The 17,591-nt window shown below is 43.8% G+C and overlaps 10 protein-coding genes across 10 annotated transcripts; 7 read left to right on the top strand and 3 right to left on the bottom strand.

Moving 5' to 3' along the window:
- Positions 1–243: 243 nt before the first annotated feature.
- On the top strand, positions 244–2,748 carry V1516DRAFT_669013 (ATP synthase alpha/beta family, nucleotide-binding domain-containing protein). Its single transcript, XM_066921110.1, has 5 exons — positions 244–317; positions 377–437; positions 520–590; positions 730–814; positions 921–2,748. The coding sequence occupies exons 1-5, from the start codon at positions 315–317 to the stop codon at positions 2,543–2,545; spliced, it is 1,845 nt and encodes a 614-aa protein (XP_066780147.1). The 5' UTR covers positions 244–314; the 3' UTR covers positions 2,546–2,748.
- V1516DRAFT_669011 (uncharacterized protein) lies at positions 2,652–4,571 on the bottom strand. Its single transcript, XM_066921109.1, has 4 exons — positions 4,387–4,571; positions 4,286–4,341; positions 4,118–4,218; positions 2,652–4,058 (listed from the first exon to the last, which is right to left on the bottom strand). Exons 1-4 carry the CDS (start codon positions 4,418–4,420, stop codon positions 2,753–2,755), a joined length of 1,497 nt encoding a protein of 498 aa, XP_066780146.1. The 5' UTR covers positions 4,421–4,571; the 3' UTR covers positions 2,652–2,752.
- V1516DRAFT_669009 (WD40-repeat-containing domain protein) lies at positions 4,544–6,570 on the top strand. The gene is made up of 2 exons (XM_066921108.1): positions 4,544–5,289; positions 5,339–6,570. Exons 1-2 carry the CDS (start codon positions 4,930–4,932, stop codon positions 6,458–6,460), a joined length of 1,482 nt encoding a protein of 493 aa, XP_066780145.1. The 5' UTR covers positions 4,544–4,929; the 3' UTR covers positions 6,461–6,570.
- A 279-nt stretch (positions 6,571–6,849) lies between these two features.
- V1516DRAFT_683433 (uncharacterized protein) lies at positions 6,850–8,252 on the top strand (the record flags this gene model as incomplete). Its single annotated transcript, XM_066923508.1, has 3 exons — positions 6,850–6,855; positions 6,901–6,955; positions 7,006–8,252. 3 exons carry the CDS (start codon positions 6,850–6,852, stop codon positions 8,250–8,252), a joined length of 1,308 nt encoding a protein of 435 aa, XP_066780144.1.
- Positions 8,253–8,365: 113 nt separating this feature from the next.
- On the top strand, positions 8,366–10,395 carry V1516DRAFT_80464 (WD40-repeat-containing domain protein). Its single transcript, XM_066924344.1, has 2 exons — positions 8,366–9,632; positions 9,687–10,395. The coding sequence occupies exons 1-2, from the start codon at positions 8,684–8,686 to the stop codon at positions 10,349–10,351; spliced, it is 1,614 nt and encodes a 537-aa protein (XP_066780143.1). The 5' UTR covers positions 8,366–8,683; the 3' UTR covers positions 10,352–10,395.
- Positions 10,235–12,075, bottom strand: V1516DRAFT_669001 (fatty acid desaturase-domain-containing protein). Its single transcript, XM_066921107.1, has 3 exons — positions 11,952–12,075; positions 11,474–11,900; positions 10,235–11,419 (listed from the first exon to the last, which is right to left on the bottom strand). The coding sequence occupies exons 2-3, from the start codon at positions 11,840–11,842 to the stop codon at positions 10,439–10,441; spliced, it is 1,350 nt and encodes a 449-aa protein (XP_066780142.1). The 5' UTR covers positions 11,843–11,900; positions 11,952–12,075; the 3' UTR covers positions 10,235–10,438.
- Positions 12,076–12,245: 170 nt separating this feature from the next.
- V1516DRAFT_617966 (AP complex, mu/sigma subunit) lies at positions 12,246–12,832 on the top strand (the record flags this gene model as incomplete). The annotated part of the gene is made up of 3 exons (XM_066919386.1): positions 12,246–12,408; positions 12,473–12,603; positions 12,653–12,832. 3 exons carry the CDS (start codon positions 12,246–12,248, stop codon positions 12,830–12,832), a joined length of 474 nt encoding a protein of 157 aa, XP_066780141.1.
- Positions 12,833–13,216: 384 nt separating this feature from the next.
- On the top strand, positions 13,217–14,890 carry V1516DRAFT_78706 (uncharacterized protein). Its single transcript, XM_066924343.1, has 2 exons — positions 13,217–13,446; positions 13,514–14,890. Exon 2 carries the CDS (start codon positions 13,668–13,670, stop codon positions 14,853–14,855), a length of 1,188 nt encoding a protein of 395 aa, XP_066780140.1. The 5' UTR covers positions 13,217–13,446; positions 13,514–13,667; the 3' UTR covers positions 14,856–14,890.
- V1516DRAFT_668993 (uncharacterized protein) lies at positions 14,741–15,974 on the bottom strand. The gene has a single exon (XM_066921106.1). The coding sequence runs from the start codon at positions 15,898–15,900 to the stop codon at positions 14,926–14,928; it is 975 nt and encodes a 324-aa protein (XP_066780139.1). The 5' UTR covers positions 15,901–15,974; the 3' UTR covers positions 14,741–14,925.
- A 76-nt stretch (positions 15,975–16,050) lies between these two features.
- Positions 16,051–17,554, top strand: V1516DRAFT_668992 (PapD-like protein). The gene is made up of 5 exons (XM_066921105.1): positions 16,051–16,350; positions 16,441–16,534; positions 16,620–16,678; positions 16,736–16,848; positions 16,928–17,554. Exons 1-5 carry the CDS (start codon positions 16,317–16,319, stop codon positions 17,285–17,287), a joined length of 660 nt encoding a protein of 219 aa, XP_066780138.1. The 5' UTR covers positions 16,051–16,316; the 3' UTR covers positions 17,288–17,554.
- Positions 17,555–17,591: the final 37 nt, after the last annotated feature.

Here is a 17,591-nt window from a genome sequence, read left to right as displayed (position 1 = left end):
CAAACACCGCATTTCGCGCATTTTGTTCATCTGTGATTTTTGTGATTAATTGTGACTACGATAAGCTTACGCAATTATCCCATGCTGTATTATTTATGCCCTAAATTTCAAAACTCCGAACCACGAGCTAGATACGGCCAGTCCAAATCAGCCTGACCTAACCCTTGAGCAACCGTATCCGGAGGGCCTGCGAGCTAAGTTGACAAGCATGCAGAAACTTCCTTTCCCTTTCCTTTTCCACCCCGCCAGCAGCTCGGTTTCAAATCCGTTTTTCTCGCTAAATCTTTCATTTGTTGTGCATTTAACTATTCGGAATGGTAAGTGGAGTTCTTGTTTGATATAGTTTATCAATTGGGTATTTGCTGACTTGTTCTAGGCCGGTGCTATCGAAAACGCTAAGAAGGCTATCAAGAACCTCGACCCCGATGGAGAATATGGTAATTGTTCCTTTTTCCCGTTCTTAGGTTTTGCCAATAGATAATTGAGTTGTTCGAATTGATGTTCTAATTGCTCGCATAGGTGCCGTTTTTTCGGTTTCCGGTCCTGTCGTTGTGGCCGAGCAGATGATTGGTTGTGCTATGTACGAACTGGTAAGTAATTATTTGCTCTTTTCTCAGTTTCGGCGTTGAAGCTCCGAAAGGTAAGAGCTGGCTCAATTGTTTCCAGCTCTTCTCAGTAGAATGATGATGTCCAATCTGCATGTCTGTCAATTTCTAATCTCTATTCTAGGTTAAAGTTGGCCATGAGAATTTGGTCGGCGAAGTTATCAGAATTGAGGGCGATAAGGCAACCATTCAGGTTTATGAGGAAACTGGTACGTTATCCCATCCGTACAATTGAATTAATTTCAAAGATATCTTTCTTTTAGGATGTCTTTATTAGTTTTTTTTATTGTCATTATACTGGACTGACTTCTTTAGCTGGTGTTACTGTGGGTGACCCAGTTCTCCGTACTGGAAAGCCTTTGTCCGTCGAACTTGGTCCAGGTCTGATGGAGACCATTTATGATGGCATTCAGCGTCCCCTAAAGGCCATTCAGGAGCTGTCAGGATCTATTTATATTCCCCGTGGTATTGATACTCCGTCACTTGACCGTGCGATTGCTTATGCTTTCATTCCGAGCCCTGACTTCAAAGTTGGCGATCATATCACTGGCGGCGATATCTTCGGTTCCGTTTTTGAGAATTCACTTCTCCGAGACCACAAGATCATTCTTCCCCCGCGTGCCCGTGGTACCATCACTTGCATTGCTGAGGCTGGAAACTACACTCTTAACGACACTGTTCTTGAGCTGGAATTTGAAGGAAAGGTATCCAAGTTTTCTATGTGGCACTCATGGCCTGTTCGTGTTCCTCGCCCAGTTTCCGAGAAGCTTACTGCGGACTATCCTCTTCTCACTGGTCAGCGTGTTCTTGATGCCCTTTTCCCTGTTGTCCAGGGCGGTACCACCTGTATTCCAGGTGCTTTCGGCTGCGGCAAGACTGTCATTTCGCAATCTTTGTCCAAGTACTCTAATTCGGATATCATCATCTACGTAGGTTGCGGTGAGCGTGGTAATGAGATGGCTGAAGTACTTATGGATTTCCCTGAGCTTTCGATTGAAATTGAGGGCCGTAAGGAGCCCATTATGAAGCGTACTACTCTTGTTGCTAACACATCCAACATGCCTGTTGCTGCTCGTGAGGCCTCTATTTATACTGGTATTACTTTGTCCGAGTATTTCCGTGACCAAGGAAAGAATGTTGCCATGATGGCCGATTCTTCTTCTAGATGGGCTGAGGCTCTTCGTGAGATTTCCGGCCGTCTTGGAGAGATGCCTGCTGATCAGGGTTTCCCTGCTTACCTTGGTGCTAAGCTCGCTTCTTTCTACGAGCGTGCTGGTAAGGTTGTCACTCTGGGTAACCCTAAGCGACAGGGATCTGTTTCTGTTGTCGGAGCTGTATCACCTCCTGGTGGTGATTTCTCTGATCCCGTAACTGCAGCTACTCTTGGTATTACGCAGGTTTTCTGGGGTCTTGACAAGAAGCTTGCGCAGCGCAAACATTTCCCTTCGGTAAACACGTCTTTGTCTTACTCCAAGTATAACAATGTTTTGAACAAGTACTACGAAGGCCACTACCCTGAGTTCCCCAGTCTCCGCGACAAGATGAAAGAAATCATTTCCGATGCTGAGGAGCTGGAACAAGTTGTGCAGCTGGTTGGTAAATCTGCTCTTTCAGATGCGGACAAGATCACTCTTGAAGTTGCGACGTTAATCAAGGACGATTTCTTGCAGCAGAATGGTTATTCTACTTATGATGCGTACTGTCCTATCTGGAAGACAAGTGCTATGATGAAGGGTTTCATTCTGTACCATGATGAGGCTCAGAAGGCAGTTGCATCTGGATCGAACTGGAATAAACTCCGGGACGCTACTAGTGACGTCAAATACCATTTATCGTCGTCCAAGTTTTTGGAGCCTAGCCGAGGCGAGGAGGAGGTTTCTGGAGAGTTTACTAAGCTTTACAATGAGATTCAAGAGAAGTTTGCAGCGGCCTCAGAGTAAATGTGATTCGTTACTTGAAGAAGGAAGGACGGATGGAAAAACAAGATATCATTTCATTCTTGAAGTAGCTCAGATTGGGGTTGGTTTTATTCTTAATAATTTGATTGCAATTTTATTCATATTTGTGTATGTGGGCATTATGCGATGAGATTGACGACATTAATATACATTATCAGTAAGGAGCAAGTAGAATATAAATAGCAAAGTTCAAATTAGACCCTGCTTTTTCAAATCGTTGTATACTTTCTCGCTCATTACGTTTCCTTCATCGTCTTCAACCTGGACAGCTTGTTCACGGACACTGTCCTGAGCGCGCTTTTCTTTCTTTAATCTGTCCCAGAGGGACAGCGCATCGTGGATGCTTGTGATCTCCCGGAACAAAGCAGAATTATTTATTCCCAAACATCGGAGACCGTGAATATGGCGGGGTTCATTAAAATGCCGGTCAAACGCTTTCCGACCCATGTAAACAAAATTTCCGCAGATTTCGCAGGGATGCTCGACTCCAAGTCCGTGGAGCTTCCAAAGCCAGAAGGGAATCGGCTTTCCATCCCAGCCTATCGGTAATTTGAGCGGGTTATATATTTTAGAATCGTCGTCAGCAGAATTATTATGTGTTTGAGGGTTTGAATCGTCGTCATCGTTGTTATCGCCATCTTGCTCGTCGTCGGATAAAAAATCGCCTCGCTCAACCGCTTCCATTTCTAATTGACGCTCACGAACAGTTAGAGCGGATTTCCGCTCAACATTGAGTCGAGTGTTCGTACGTTGCTTTTCCAAGATTTCTACTAATTTAGAGATCTCGTATTCGCGCTGTGCGATCGCCCGAGTTTTCAGATTCGAAATGCTTGTGCTGGTGGGGCCGCCTGCACTCGATTGCGCGTTGCGTTTATGTTTTTTACTTGACAGATGCGCGTCAAATACAGTTTGCTTTTCGAATAGTTTCTCACACGCAGAGCAGTATAACGGGTTCGTCTCTGTAGCTTGCGACTCGACTTGTCCAGACCATTCGATGTCAAAATCGGCTTGTATTTTGGAAATAATTCCGTCGGGATCAGATAATGGTTGAGTTCGTTTAAGGAAGTCTGCCAAGTAAAAAGCCAGGTCGACAAGATACTTGAAGTACATGTCGTCTTTTGATGTTTTCGGTATCTGATCAAATTTGTCAAAAATATCTAGGTATTGCACATATGATACGTGTTTGATGTTTCGAATATTCAAATACTGCTCGTGAAAACTGACGAGGTCTAAGTATCTCCCATACATTTCCTCGCCGGAAAACATAGTATCAATCGCACTGTCCATCATGGCCGGTCGTGAGCTAGACATTTGATTAAAAGAAGCACTATTATCATCATCTAATTTTTGTCGCTTATATGATTCTTGTAGATTTTCCGCTTGCTGATTCGGATACCGGCGGTGGAAGTCACGAATCTCCCGGAGTTGCCTGTAGAATTCGTCGAATGGATCGCCATCAATGCCTTTAACCAGCGCCTGCTCTTTCTTGGTTTCCCTAAAATTGTTAAGTTTAAGGCATTTGATTACATCTCGGCTAGCGGTCACTATTCATACCCTGAATCATCTCTGAAGCTGTCAAGTAGAAATTGACTTTGCTGCTGGATCCGCTCGAGAAACAACGCAATTTCATGCTGCTGCGCCAGTTTCTCTCGGTGCTGAAAAACGTTTAAGTTAGCCGTGCACAGATAAATCAAAAACAAGCATTCATCTATGCAGTCTTACTTTTCGCGGAGGATCGACCAGCCTTTCTGCTATGGCGTTCTCAAGTCGGTCGATATCTGGATGTATTAGAGCTACCCTCAACTAATCTTGATTCTGGATACCTTCAAGTGCATATCTTTGAGCTTCCAATGTCATTATTGATTCCGTTTGATATAGCAAAATATGTACTACTATTATATTGAGAAAGAGAACAACATATAAACCTATGTAGCCTTAAATTGATATATTTTGCTCGATGTATAATACCATTATTACAGGAACTGGTCAAATTCTGCTTCGGGATACGACTGCGCCACGCAAGCTGCGCCATCTGCCAGCCACGCTACCCTAACCGTTCAGCGCCGCAACTGAACACTATCGTTTCGATATCATGGCAATCTAAAATAACTGTAGTATGGAATCAACAGGTTTGTATACTGATCATAGAGTACTCACGCGGCGATGCTGATGCCATCGCCTCCGCAACATGGCTGGCTTGGTTCTGTCTACGGAACAGTTCAGCTCCTTCCCCCCTGCAGAATGATCTACGGCCGTTGTCCACGGACGAGACTATATCTAGAGTCTGATCCCATCCAAGCAGGCAAGGATAAGTTGGAAAGAGCAGCACTGTAGGTCAAGAATACTTCTTTAGTCAATATTTGAATATGGTTCCCATTGCTGCTCTTCAGCCTGCAATATTAAATCAGGATGACTACTATACACCATCGCTCGAGCGCGTCAAGGCGATTCATAATACGAGTCCTACTGATTTCTTGACTGCTAGACTGCCCAAGGTCAATCGCAAAGAAGAGTCCTGGTTCAGGCAGTTGGTACGCTTGCCGTCGTTGGAAGACTTAAATCCTCCTTTGCGATCGACTCATTGGAAAGTACCTGATGCAGCACACCATTTGACTTCCCTATCAAGCCATTCCTCGCTGCCCTTGCTTGCTATTGGCAGCGGAGGCAAAGAGAAGAACTTATATGTCTATGAGCTGGCTGGTCCAAATGGCCAGGCCCAGCTATTTGTGAGTATTTTTCAAACGGTCTATGAGTTAAATGTGTTAACAGCCCCAGCATCGTCAAACCGTTTCGCTTCCATATATTTTAAGCCTACAATGGTCTCCAGCAGGATTATTCACTTCTCAGACTGTTATCGCGACCAGTCATCGAAATGGACTAGTTCACATAGTAGCACTACCGGATTCCAGTAACCCGCAGCCAGCACGGATTTTGAGAAGATTCAATTTTAATCCGGATAAGCGGCAGAACCTCTCTACTCTGGCATCGCGGGTTTCTCATGTAGAGTTTGCCGGTGCTGCCTGGACTTGTGTTCCAGATGCTACTCTTCTCTCACTATATGGCGATACAGTTTACGTTTGGGATGCAACTCGCAACGACCGGCCGTTACTCACGCAAAAGGTGGCTACAGCTACAACATTTCATTCATCTCCCTTTAGAGACGGTATCGTCTCGCTCAGTGGAGCTTTTGGTATTTCACTACTCGATGTGAGATGCAGGAATCGGGGTCTCTTGCGCCCGAAAACAGCAAATCACTCGGAATCAACAGCTGTTCGTTGGTCGCCATACAACTCTAATTGGGTTGCGTCTGCTCATGAAGACAGCAAAATTCGCGTTTGGGATATCCGGGCTTCGAAACCCTTCGCAGAGTTGTCGGGACATTTAGATATTATCAATTCTCTTGAATGGTCTGCGTCTGATCCTAATGAACTGATGTCTGGGTCGACCGATCAAACAATCAACGTCTGGGACGTCTCCCGAAGCTCCTTTGCATATGATCCAAGTCGGTCCAAGGAAAAGTATTTTTCCAATTTCGAGAGCAAGAAAGACGATGCCACTGTTATTTCGCCTGAACACTCGTCCCGACGACGACGGGCATTATTTACTATTCTTGAAGACCCCACCAATGTAACAGCAGACGAAAAGGCTGATGGTGTTTGTTCCTACCGTCAGAGCTCTGCAGTACTAGGCCTTTCCTCACTCGATACTTGTGCGGATGGAAAATCCTTTAGCTCCATTACGACAGATTGTCAAGTAGGTCTACATCAAGTCAGGAAACCAGCATTGCGTGATCCGGTGAAGCAATTTAATAATGGTCGAAAGGAGAATGACTTCCGAGGAGGAATGATTTTAGCGCAGCCACTGGGTCCGACTAGTAGTTATAGCACGTTGTCGTGATTCTAATTCGGAATATCTCGGAATATCTCGGAATATCTCGGAATATCTTGTAATAAAACTCGATATATATTTTCGTTTGTATCAATATGTATATTATGGCTAGGCAGTTATTATATTTTTCTCTTATTTTACTTTATGTAGTTCTGCATATTGCGTACTTCTCTCGGAACATGGCAGATCTATAGCCCAAGAAGAAACCTGTCGCGCAATTATCCCAACGGTGACTCTTCCATCAATTTTTTTTTTTATGATTGTAATTTAGCAATTGCACAAATATTCCAAAACATATCTTTTTCTATTCATCTTTTTCTCTATATATGTGTATAATAACATTACAGAAGACAATAATTTAGTATAAAATATAGCTTAGTTACATAAGAAAATTAATTATGCCGGTATGTGGAACATGAGTGGAAGTGACAAGTCTAAACAAAAATCAGATGTTCATCGCAAATCCTTACTTAGGAGATAAGGAACGGTCCGAAGATTGGAGAAGTAAGTGTTCCGTTATTTTATATTGTTCGTTCAAATTAACCGATATTTAGTTCGGGGGTATGACCCAATTACTCCGCCGGATCTGCTTCAGCATGAGATCATGCAAACCAAGGCATCTAAGGCTACTGTTCTTCGAGGTCGGAACGAGGCAGTCAAAATTATCAACGGAGATGATGACCGCTTACTAGTGGTAATTGGTCCCTGTTCAATTCATGATCCTGCCGCTGCTTTAGATTATGCAAACCGATTATATCCTCTTGCGGAAAAGCACAAGGACAATTTATTAATTGTTATGCGTGCGTATTTAGAGAAGCCTCGTACAACCGTTGGTTGGAAAGGTCTGATCAATGACCCTGATATCAATGGTACTTTCAATATCAATAAGGGATTGCGGATATCCCGAGAGCTGTTCTTGAAATTAACGGAGAAGCTGCCGATTGCGGGTGAGATGCTCGACACGATATCGCCCCAGTTTCTGGCTGACTTGGTCTCTGTGGGCGCGATTGGTGCACGTACTACAGAGTCACAACTACATCGTGAGCTGGCTTCTGGTTTGTCATTCCCTGTAGGATTCAAAAATGGTACCGATGGCATGTTCGACGTTGCTGTCGACGCCATCAGAGCGTCGTCTTGTCCGCATCATTTTTTGTCAGTAACGAAGCCCGGTGTCGTCGCTGTTGTTGGATCAGAGGGCAATAAAGATACATTTATTATTTTGCGTGGCGGAAAGTCTGGTACGAACTACGATCCCGAAAGTGTCATGATTGCCAAGGAGAAGCTATTGAAAGCCGAGTTTGTCGTCGAGCATCTCAGTGCAAAACTGAAAGAGGCGGGCATGGATAAACTCGAAGGTCAGCACCGGATAGAGGAAATGAAGAAACGTCTGAATAGGATTATGATTGACTGTTCTCATGGAAACTCGAATAAAGATTTCCGCAATCAACCGAAAGTAGTGGACAGTGTCTGCGAGCAGTTAAGCAAAGGGCAGCTAGGAATTATGGGTCTTATGATTGAATCCTTTATTACTGAAGGTAAGCAGGACAGTGAAAAGAAATCTCGTGGTGAAGATTTTGTTTACGGCCAGAGTATAACCGACGCGTGCATTTCGTGGGAAACCACCGTCGATGTTTTGGACAAATTATCCAGAGGCGTCAAGGCTCGAAGAGATTATAAAAAGCAGCACCCGGGCGCTCCTAGTAATGGCGACTACTCAAAGCCAGAGGAGATTAACGCACTAAACGATGAACTACCAACTTCTCCGGCTGCTAAACGTTCTCATTCAGAAATTTCTGACTGATCAGTTTTAAAATGCTTTAATTATATCTGTCTGTTTGAATTTCCTTAGATTCAACGAGCTAATTTCATGTGATAAAAGTAGACGATTTTGGTGTATCTAATGTACTTAGTGTACTTGTTGCATATGTCATATATGTCATTATAGTGTTGCGAAAAAACTTTTCGCCCACCATTACTTTCTGTAAGCTTAACTTAACGGACAGCATTCCATATACAGTTACATTTTTTTATGATAGTCATTTGAACCTATATCATTTGCGTCTGGTAGCCTATGATAAGATTAACCCAGTTTTGTTTGTATTGAATATTACACGACAGGGACGCGTCAAAGACACGCGAAATCACATGACGCTCTAAATAACAACAATTACATCATGCTCTAATCATATTCTCTCTGAATCTAATCGATGATAAGATGCAGGACGAAGAGCGATGGACTACTCCGATATAAATTCGGATAAAGACACAAAATTGTGCGTTTCGTCTATGGACGGCATGTATATGGCCTGCGTTGCTGGAATTAAGCAACAGTGGAGAGTTGCTATATGGTTATTGGACAATATGACGATCTGCCACCGACATTTCGTTAGATTTCAACCGAAACGCCTAAAATGGTATTGCAAGGACGGTCGATATCGAGTACTTGCAGCCGATAATATCGGAAACGTACAAATTTGGGACGTGGATATGGGTGCACAAAGCAATTCTGAGTGCAGTTATGTATCCAGTTCTGATTCGGTGATGATCAAACAAACTGACTGGGGCGAGAACGTTCCGATTTCAAATGTGGAGTTTGGTCGATCGGGTGATGAAGTACTAGTCTTTTCAGGATATAATGTTGCTCTAGCTGTTTGGTCTGTATCAGAGCGGAAGTGTACTCAGATCTTTGCACAAAAATTTGTCACGGAACGAGGATTTTCGATGCACCCAGGAACTGGACATCTGACAGTACTGACTCGGCCCGTGTCTGAGGATGTGATTACTATTTACGGTGGCCGTTCATCTGACTTGTCCGTGATGTGCTCTTTCACGTTAACCGATTTGACAGATGCTCAGGGATTCAAATGGTCGACGGACGGTCGCTGGATCGCCGTTTATGACTGGATTTTGGATTTTAAAGTTGCTATTTACACTCCTCTCGGCGTTTTGTATCGCATGTTTATCATGGCTGACAGTGAGTCTACTCTGGGTGTCTCGACTATCGAGTGGTCTCCTGCAGGCGACTTTCTCGCTGTTGGCTCATTTGATGGGCTCGTCCGTTGCTTAAACACTGTTACTTTCACTCCGACATTAGTGATGAAACATAGTTCCTCAATTTTCACGAAATACAATGTCGTCTACGTTGAACAGGTGGTTCCTCTGGGAGCCGATTACACGAGATGTGAGTAGCCAACCAAGGAAGTAGATCTTGATCTAATTTTTTTCCGCTATCTAGATGAGAGAATGCACAAATACCCCTTCCCAGCTCCACAACTCATGTGCACGTCCATCACTGACAGTCCTCCACAAACCGGAATCAATCTAATCAAGTTTAATGCGAATGGAACTTTGCTTGCCACTCTCTACGACCTTACACCAACCACAATCTGGATCTGGTCGTTGAAAAGTAGCCGTCTTGTGAGCCCTATCTCGATCCTTGTCCATCTACGTGCCATCAAAGCGGTCGAGTGGCACCCTACATTGCCGAATTTACTGGCCATTTCTTGCGTAGCAACTAAGGCGCATAATCCAGATGCGTATCAGTTTGGAGCACAGAACTGGGCAGAGAATTCTCGTGTTGTGCGGATCTGGAATGCGGATTGGTCTGCGCCATACTCATTTTCAGTCCCTAATTGGCCAAGTACTTTACAGATCACTCGAACTTCCTGGATACTTCCCTCCTCCGACCTGGAACCAGCAGAGCAGGGGAAATCACAAATTTTGATCGCTGATCAATCTTCATTTCTCGAAGCTAGGCTGGATCAGGACCATGAACCAGAAGATGAGGAGTCAAAAGTACAACGATTAATTGACGGTGTGCAACAGCAGGAATGGGTCGAAAACAGTACCGCTTCACTTGATGACACCTTTGAAATTCCGAAGTACAAGGTTTCAGTTTAATTCATTTCCGTTCTCTATAAACAACATATTCACATCTGTATACCTATATATATATTGCATCACCAGGCCCATAAAAACTACTCAAATTCACTTGTCCTTCCGTTCACCCTCTTCATCTCCATTATCATTGGCATTCACCATCTTTGCAGCTGACAAATCTTTAAGCCGCCCTGTCCCACTTTCTCCTCCTCGTTTCACCCGGCACCATAACGATACTTTTTTATCAAAGATAAAGTCCCAGATCACCCTCGTCCAACTCTCATGGTAGGGTAATGGCTCGTAGAACTCACTTGCGATCTGCGTCAACAATGGCAGTCTAGTCCAGGGTATAAATGGGAAGTCATGATGTTCGTTATGTAGACCGACGTTGTATGTAAACAAATTCAAAATCCCATAGTAGCTATACGTTTCTGGCGGCGGGATCGAGGAGTCTTCTGATTTCACGAGATCCGGCTTCAAAACGTAATGTTCTGCAATGAAATGGCCTGCAAGAGGATGAAGACTGCCTGCAAAGAAACTCGATGCAATGAAATACAATAATGGCTTGATTCCCCAGAGTTTAACGATTGCAACGTCAAACATTACCTGGCCAAGAATATTCAAGAAATGGATATATGTAAAGGGCATAGCCATAACACACATAGGCCGAATCGCATAAAAAAAAATCTGGAAAGTTGCAAAAAAAGCTTTGCCAGCAACATTTTGCAATACAAGCGCTTCGAGTGATGTCGGCAGATCGGTATCCAAAGATACGTCTCCTAAATGCTTATGGTGAATTAAATGATACGGTCGGAAACTAGCACCGTAAGGTATCCCAATAGGCAAGTTTGCAAAAATGGCGAAAAGTCTGTTATGTATAGGCTTTTTGAAACCAAGATTGTGGCTTAATTCGTGAATGCAGAGAAACACATTCTGATTCGCTGTAGCTCCGATGATGTAGACGGTGAGCAGAAATTGGAGCGAGAAAAAGGAAGAGTTGCGCAATAAGTACGCGCAGAGCACTTGAAGGCATACAACTCCGGTGATAACGTATTTAGTAAGCGGTTCATGGCCACATAGCTTTGTCACCTAATTGTTATAGTAAATTAGATATCAAACCAACAGCTTATATATATTGCCTACCTCTGGATGAGCTTTGATAATTTGCATACGCCGAGTTCGATGCGGTTCTTCTTGATATGTCCAGAAAAATTCGGATTGCTGAGCTATCTCTGTCGCAGAAAAATTTTCTGTGGGATCAACTTTGGGCTCGACTTTCACAGGTTCTGCGTCGTCGAAAGAAGAGACTGAAGACCCGCTGCTTTTGAGATTCTCAGAATCAGATGCAGTGTCAGACGCGTCCGAGTGCGACAATTCCTCAGAGAGAGAAGTAAGCGAAAGGTCAGAATACAGTGACACTCGAGATACAATCTGCTGCTGCTTTGGTTTCACAGGAAGATAAAACGGCCGAACCGTGTATCCCGAGAATAAGTCTGGTCCAGTCGCAGCCATGTATGGATATTGATATAACTATCCAGCGGCAATTGCGAAGTGCAACAGATATCCCGCACTATATGAAGTCTTAATTATCAGGCTCTCTCCAATTCTGCCTAATTCTTACGCAGGCAGACCTATTTATCAAGCTCAGAGAAATATATGGCCTGATATGCTGGAAATTCGATTTAAAGGCTATTTCTTGCACCTTAAAGGAGAGGTTCTCCCAGCGCGTGTACAGGTCATCCAGACCATGGCAGTTCAGAATTTGATTATCAAAAGCATTATGTAATCATTAATGTCTTAGGAAGTAAGACTCCAATTAAGGCGTTAGTAACAAAGTAACGCTCGAGATAGTCCGTTTATATCAGCTATATTTGCTCCGATCTCTCACTACCTGCATGCGCAGCGACAGACGAAAATGGCGGTTCAATATATCATTTTATTATCGCGGCAAGGAAAGGTGCGTCTGGCGAAATGGTTTTTGACTTTGTCAATCAAAGAGAAATCCAAGATCGTGAAGGACGTGACAACACTTGTGCTCGGACGACGAACGAAGATGTGTAACTTTCTGGAATATAAGGGTACTATGATGATCATTAGTTTTCTGATCTGCTGCAGGAGATGGTTAATCTAATGATGACTCAGATAGTAAAGTGGTATATAGAAGATATGCGTCGCTGTTTTTCATTGCTGGAATCGATGCTACTGATAATGAGTTGATTACGCTGGAAATTGTGCATCGATATGTTGAACAGATGGATAGATATTACGGCAATGTAATTATCTGTTTCATTGGAGTGCGGAGATTTAAGCTAATATATATAGGTTTGCGAACTGGATATCATTTTTAATTTCCAAAAGGCGTATTATATTTTGGATGAATTGTTAATAGCTGGAGAGCTGCAAGAACCGTCGCGAAGAGATGTGCTTCGTCATATTTCGCAACAGGATTCTCTCGAAGAAGTCGAAGGCGATGAGGAAAGAATGAGCAGGTTAGGACTTTGATTTTTTTTTGCTTTGCTTTTTAATTTTTGGCTCGTTTTATTTACAGATTTTGCCTTGTTTTGTTTTGTTTTGTTTTGTTTGCTTTCTTTGGTGTTGCGTGGATGACGGCCATGTTTGTTCTTGCTACTCAATTCAGTTCACAGCTAATACTCTACGATGCATATCTGATTCAACGTGTCTATTTAGGCTCGCTGAGTTCTGCAGATATGCATTGTTTATATACAGGCTTGCTTCATATCTTCCAAATATCGCGAGCGAAATCTCGGGCGCCTCGGGATACAACACTGGCCTTTCCAGTAACGCGGGATCCGGATTTACCAGTGCACGCGGGCGCTCGGCCGGTAGTCGAGTTGCTCATTCTCGGGATAGCTACTATTGATTTTCTTAATTTAGCTATTAATTGTGGAATGATATATATCTTTTGTTTGCATGTTGACCGTTAGATGTCTCTTATATAAGCGAGACCACGTGATATGTAGTCTGCATGTAGTCTTTGTAGTCGTTGTTGTCGCAAGAGGTTGTCAATAAACATACAAAGCCATGACAATATAACCAAAGGCAGGTTTTGAATTACTGCGCAGTCAACAGAATAGTCTGAATATTGCGAAAGGCTAGTAAGTTTTTGCTGCGGATTGAGGTCCTTGCTCGACTTCATTGCGGGATTTTAACCTTCAGATTCAGAATTAGATCTGCGGTTAGTTTCGAACTGACTACTATTTATATATGTATATGAACTCTGTTGTTAATATCGCAGAATCGATTGAATATTACGTGTCTGACGTTGGAATTGAGCTGTTGGACAATAGGGCTAGCATAACTATTGCACACTTTAAATATGGTCGATAGTGTTCGCGCGTCGCTATTTCATAGTTATTCGAGCTCAAGTCTCACGGGGGAAGCCCTGAGTGCCTCGGCTCGAGAATCAGCAATGATGGAAACGCTTCGGTCTCTGTATCTGACACCGCATTCTGCAGTTCCATTCACGATTCAGCGCGAACAGGGCACAATTTCTTACGCGACAGCAGCATCGGCGACGTACCCGCCTGTCCGTCTGTTGAATCCCATCGAGAAAAAGCGGATTCTGGTTACAGGAGGAGCAGGGTTCGTTGGCTCGCATTTGATCGACAGACTTATGCTATTAGGTCATAATGTGATTTGCATTGATAATTTTTTTACGGGTTCGAAGGCTAATGTTTCCCACTGGATCGGGCATCCAAATTTTGAGCTCATTCGGCATGATGTTGTGGATCCGATTTTGGTTGAGGTTGACCAGATATACCATTTGGCTTGTCCGGCTAGTCCCGTCCACTATCAGTCCAATCCAGTCAAGACCTTAAAGACTGGTTTTTTCGGATCATATAACATGCTTGGCTTGGCAAAGCGCGTTAAGGCACGAATTCTGTTGGCCTCGACATCTGAAATTTATGGCGATCCCGAAGAGCACCCCCAACGAGAGTCTTACTGGGGCCATGTCAACTGTACTGGACCTCGTGCTTGTTATGATGAAGGTAAACGAGTCGCGGAAACATTGGCTTATTCGTACCAACGACAAGAAGGAGTTGACATTCGGATTGCTCGGATTTTTAATACGTTTGGTCCGCGGATGAATTGGAATGACGGCCGCGTTGTATCGAATTTTATTTTACAAGCATTGAAGTCGGAGGACTTGACCATTTACGGCGACGGCCAGTCCACTCGATCATTTCAATATGTTCATGATCTTGTTGATGGATTATTGAAACTTATGAATTCTGATTTCTCTGACCCCGTAAATATTGGGACACAGCAAGAATACACAATCGAGCAATTCGCTGAAATGGTGATTGAGCTTGTAAAAGAAGAAGCTGGCGCGTGCAATTCAAGCATAATCAATCTGGAAGCACTTGAAGATGACCCGCAAATGCGGAAGCCGGATATAACTCGAGCAAAACAAATTCTAGACTGGGAGCCGAAATGGAACGTTGCTGATGGGTTAAGGGAGACTGTAAAGTATTTCAAGATGCAGCTTGATGAAGAATTGTAGGAGTTTTATTGGAAATTCTGGTTTTATAGAGGAATAGATATATGCATTATTAATGTATTCACAAATAAATTCAGGATTGACGTAGCATGACTGCGACATTAATTAAGTTTGCCTCTTTCAAAGTCATTCCCATATCTTCAGCGCTGTATCGTTTTGTTGGGAAGGTTGTCATAAAAACTGCGTTGGCAGGCTCGATTCCAGATTGTGATAGTACAGAGTGAGCGACCTCAAACAGTGTAGTCTCTACTGGAAACGATTGCACCACGGCCGGTTTACCGTCAATTCGGATTTGAAGTCGAGATTCTGTGTACTCTTTCTTTTCTCTTGGTCCTGAAGTGGTGGCAGAAGCAACAGCGACTGCAGGTGTAGAGGAAGTAGGCAGGCCCTGTCGAGCAGCCTTCTCACGTTCAAGCTTGTCCTGGCGGGCCTTTCTATCTGCAGCGATAAGATCTTTGATGCGCTGTTTAGCAAGCACATCTTCTCGTTGCTCCCTTCTGCGAGCTTCTGCATCCTTCTTTGCCTGTATCTGCTTCTGCTTTTCGATCAGAGCTGCGGACTCTTTGTCTGCCTTTCTTCGCAAGATCTCGTTGTTTTTCGATTCCAAAGCTTCAGCTTTGGCGGCCAAAGCCTTCCGCTCTGCCGCACGTAATCGCAATTCTTCCAGTTTCGCCGCTTTCTGTTCGGGCGAAAGTTCAGGGATTTTTTCCACAGATTCTGCGAAATTCGTGTGCCCTGACCGCGTTGCATGCATCTCGGCCGCTGCAGCATTGCGAAATCGCTTTGAACAATCCTGACAGACCAGTGATCCAGCTTCTGCGGAAACTTCGCCGGGTTCGATTGGCTCGCCATCAGATCCGATCAAAACCTCTGTGCTAATCTCCTCGTCCGTATCCGGTGGCGGACCAGTTTTCGCGATCGCAGAATCCAATGGATGTTCCCCTAGCCAGCCTACAGCTTGTTCCAATGAGCCGTCAGTGTTGCGCATCGCGGCCTCTATCCGCGCCGTGGGAAAGCCCATGTCGACAAGTTGATTTCTAATGTCCATAACGGCGATTATTTAAAAATTCAGCGATATTTCAATATTTTCGCCGTCTTTATAGATCTGTAATTTGGTCACTTCGAACAAGTTTAAAACGTCAGCTTGGATCTCGCGCATTTCTGTCGCCGTCTTGTTGGCGGCGTGGCTAGTGACAAGTGGCACGGCTCTGCGGCGGTGCACGGCCACGGCGAGGAAACAGGGAGACTGTGTCTCGCACTGTTTTAGAAAGTCGACCAGAAGCTCGACCGAGATTAGCGGATCACGAAGAGTAAGGCTCCTCTGCTTGGATTCTCGGAGATTGTGTACGATCGCATACAATTATATAATACTGAAAATCTGATTAGGATCGCGTAGACATCGAGATCTGCCGTTTTTGCCTGTTTACTCCAATTGAATCTTCCTTCGGTATCGCGTCAATCGTCATGGAAATTTATCCTGCTGTGCTCGAGTTTTCCGGTATGTGCAACGTCGATTTGTACACTACCTACCGCTCTTGACCGGTTGGAAATGCACAACTAATATGACTGAAAATCTCACATTTTCTAGGGCCCTTTTCGCAGCCTATCACTCGCCATTTACAGCTGCACAACAAGTCGGCCGAGCCTCTTGCATATAAGGTCAAGACTACGGCTCCGAAATTGTGAGTGTCATTCATGATATTTATTATCAATAAATCTGTCATGTTAGATCTTTTTTAAATCGAATTCTGCTGCTAACAGTTGCAGATACAGCGTCAAACCAAATGCTTCGCGCGTCAACCCCGGAGAGCGTATCGATGTCAAGAGTAAGCCTGCTGAATTGAGTGCGTTCTACATAATTTGCTGAATTTCTAACTATGTAGTTGTTTTACAGTTGATGTATGAGCCCCAGCCTGGATATGAGTGCAAAGACAAGTTTTTGATCGAAAGCATCCCTATTCCTCCTGAGATGGAGTCTGTTTCTGTTCTTGAGCTGGTATGTTATCTAAGAACTTCCGTTACCCATCTAGATCCCATACCAATGTACAATCTCCTTAACTGACCTATCCGTCTAGTGGAAAACGAGTGCCTCCGAAAAGTCTACGAGTGTCCGAGTCAAAGTTCATTATGATACGGTACAGCCTGTTTCCACGGATGCTGAGCCTGCTAGTCCTATCGTGCCAACACCGGTCACTCCGTCGTTACCTTCTGTGCAAAACACGCCCACGAGTGGATTCACAACCTCTACAGACTCGGAAGTCATTGCAGGTCTCAAGTCTCGAATCCGCGATTTAGAATCAGAGCTCAAGTCATCGAAGGAACCAAACACTACTTCCTCAACTTCGCCTGTTGCTCGAACTTCAACTGGAGTCCCGGTGGCTACCGCTGCTTTACTCTGCCTGATTGCGTTTTTACTGGCTTGGTTATTTTTTTAGGTTTCCCTTCTTACATTGATTTCGTGTTTTTATTCCTCACATTTTCCCATTCATTCGCATAGTGTATTATCTATGTTTGGACTTTTTTTAATTTATATGTGTATTCAACCACCGTCTATCAGCAATTTCCATGTAACGAAGTGATGCGATCAGACGTCATTTTGTTTGTACAATACATTTATCTTGTGCTTGAGTTTGTATCTTTAGAATTGATCTCTATTGTTCAAGTAATTTTTAGATAATCAATCCCATTTTACTGTATTGTGATCAACTGTTCCTACATATTTAGAAGTCTCGTAAGTGC

This window comes from Lipomyces oligophaga, assembly GCF_038497815.1.
Source record: "Lipomyces oligophaga strain CBS 7107 unplaced genomic scaffold V1516scaffold_1, whole genome shotgun sequence".
Taxonomy (NCBI): domain Eukaryota; kingdom Fungi; phylum Ascomycota; class Lipomycetes; order Lipomycetales; family Lipomycetaceae; genus Lipomyces; species [Lipomyces] oligophaga.
The sequence above is the reverse complement of the archived record's forward strand: the minus strand, read 5'-3'. Positions and strand labels throughout refer to the sequence as shown.